The sequence below is a fragment of the Octopus bimaculoides genome, chromosome 7, assembly GCF_001194135.2.
Source record: "Octopus bimaculoides isolate UCB-OBI-ISO-001 chromosome 7, ASM119413v2, whole genome shotgun sequence".
Classification (NCBI taxonomy): domain Eukaryota; kingdom Metazoa; phylum Mollusca; class Cephalopoda; order Octopoda; family Octopodidae; genus Octopus; species Octopus bimaculoides.
The window spans coordinates 74,122,530-74,124,526 of NC_068987.1; the positions used below are offsets into that span (position 1 = coordinate 74,122,530).

The 1,997-nt window shown below is 34.2% G+C and overlaps 1 protein-coding gene across 3 annotated transcripts in view; it reads right to left on the minus strand.

The window, feature by feature from the left end:
- Positions 1-1,997, minus strand: part of LOC106876428 (dynein axonemal heavy chain 3) — a 158,633-nt gene that overhangs the window by 88,044 nt on the left and 68,592 nt on the right. For all 3 annotated transcript variants that reach the window (XM_052969758.1, XM_052969757.1, XM_052969759.1), the window contains exon 27: positions 530-657. In XM_052969758.1, the coding sequence (XP_052825718.1) occupies positions 530-657 (128 nt within the window). The remainder of the gene's footprint in view (positions 1-529; positions 658-1,997) is intronic.

Genomic DNA, 1,997 nt, shown 5'->3' on the forward strand with positions numbered 1-1,997 from the left:
TATATATATATATATATATATATATATATGTGTGTGTGTGTGTGTGTGTATGGTTATCTGTAGTGATGACAATGATAACAACAACAGCAATGATAAATTAAGAAGGGAAATGAGGAAAGGTTCTAACTCTGTAGAGATGAAAGTTGAAAAACCTTTATATATGCCAGGTGCAAAGGACCATCTTCAGAAATGTATAATCAAAGAAACGTGTATCTATGTAGATCCTGCTATTTAAACGGCAGGATCTACGTAGACACACTTTTCTTTGACTGTATCTCTCTGAAGATGGACCTTTGCACTTGAAATATATAAAGGCTTTTCAACTTCCATTTCTGCATTATTAGCTTTCCTCATTTCCCCTTTTCATTTATCATTCTACTTCTGTACTACAATGCTTCAAGCAAACTACAACACTCTTCTTTCAACAACAATAATGATTACAATAACTACAACAATGATAGCCATGATGATGATGATATCAGTGGTGGCATTATCAATAATGTCAAATATCAAAAACTATAGAACTTACCCACAAGGAGGACATGTCCATTGTCTTGCAGCAGAACTCGACTGACCCTGGAAATGTGTTCTATAGCAAATTTGAACATCACTAACGACATAGGACTTTTACTGTTGGCATTGCATTCATCCAGATAACTGTAGGATTAGAAGAAGGTCACCCTGACATTATATTTCATTTTAGGTATACTCAGTTATAATCAATAGCAGAGAATGACATTGGAGTTAAGAAACCTACAGTCAGAATTAATAAAACACTGATTTTAGTTCCGAGTTGCAACTCTGAGAATTGATTTTGTTGTTGATTAAAACCCTTGGTCAAACTAATTAAGTAGACCTATGATTAAAGACACTCCAAACATGATCCATTCTATCATTGTTTTTAAGTATGACATATCCTAAGACCATCATTTACTTTTTGAAGACAGAAGGGAATGCATGAGCTGAAGGAAATTTGCTGTCCAATTCTAACATTTGTGCCACAACATAAAGGTTCCTTTGTTATCTCAAACTCGGATTTGTATCAGGTCTAGTAAGTTAGGGATCAAATATTTATTTGAAGTATCAGCAGCTCTCCACCATCACTAACCAGTTATGTGTTGGCATCACCAAAATTGTAATGTGCCCCTTACAAACACATTTAAACATGCAATGAACCTATTTGCTTGTGTATAGACATCCTGAGTGGCCCCTGTACCTTGGATTGGCAAAACATTCTGGAGAAATACAGTACTGATTGATCGGAAGTGGAAGCACTGCATACTTAACAAGTGTTTTGCTAGTTTGTTACGTTAACTCTAAATGCAATCAATGTAAACAGCCCTGAAACCCCAGTTACTTAGCTTTAGTTTCATTATATAAAGCAGATAAATATACTACTGGAAATAAATATACTACTGGATAGAGAACCAGACTATCACTAGGTAATATTCCAAGAGTATTAGATAGCACCATTATGGATGTAATTAAATAAAATCTGATATTTGTTTTAGTGCACCAAACTATAGATCCTGTTACTCAACTACAGGGCCAATAATAATAATAATAATAATAATAATAATAATAAGGAATATTCCAGGGAGACATGCTCTTTCCACTCCTGTTCTGCCTGGCACTCACACCTTTAACAGAATTGCTAAATAGAACTAGATGCGGTTACAAATGCTACGGAAAAACAGTCAGCCACCTTCTATATATGGATGACCTAAAATTATATGCTAAAAACGACAAAGAGCTAGAAACACTACTACAGACAGCACACGGCTTTACCAAGGAAATAGATATGAAATTCGGATTAGAAAAATGTGCCAAAGCAACCCTGAAAAGAGGAAAATTAGTTAAAAGTAGCAATATAACACTAGATAAAGCCAATGAAATAAGAGAACTAGACGAAAGCCAACCATATAAGTATTTAGGAGTCAATGAACTATATAGTATACAACATACACAAATGAAAGAAAAAATAAAGAAAGAGTACT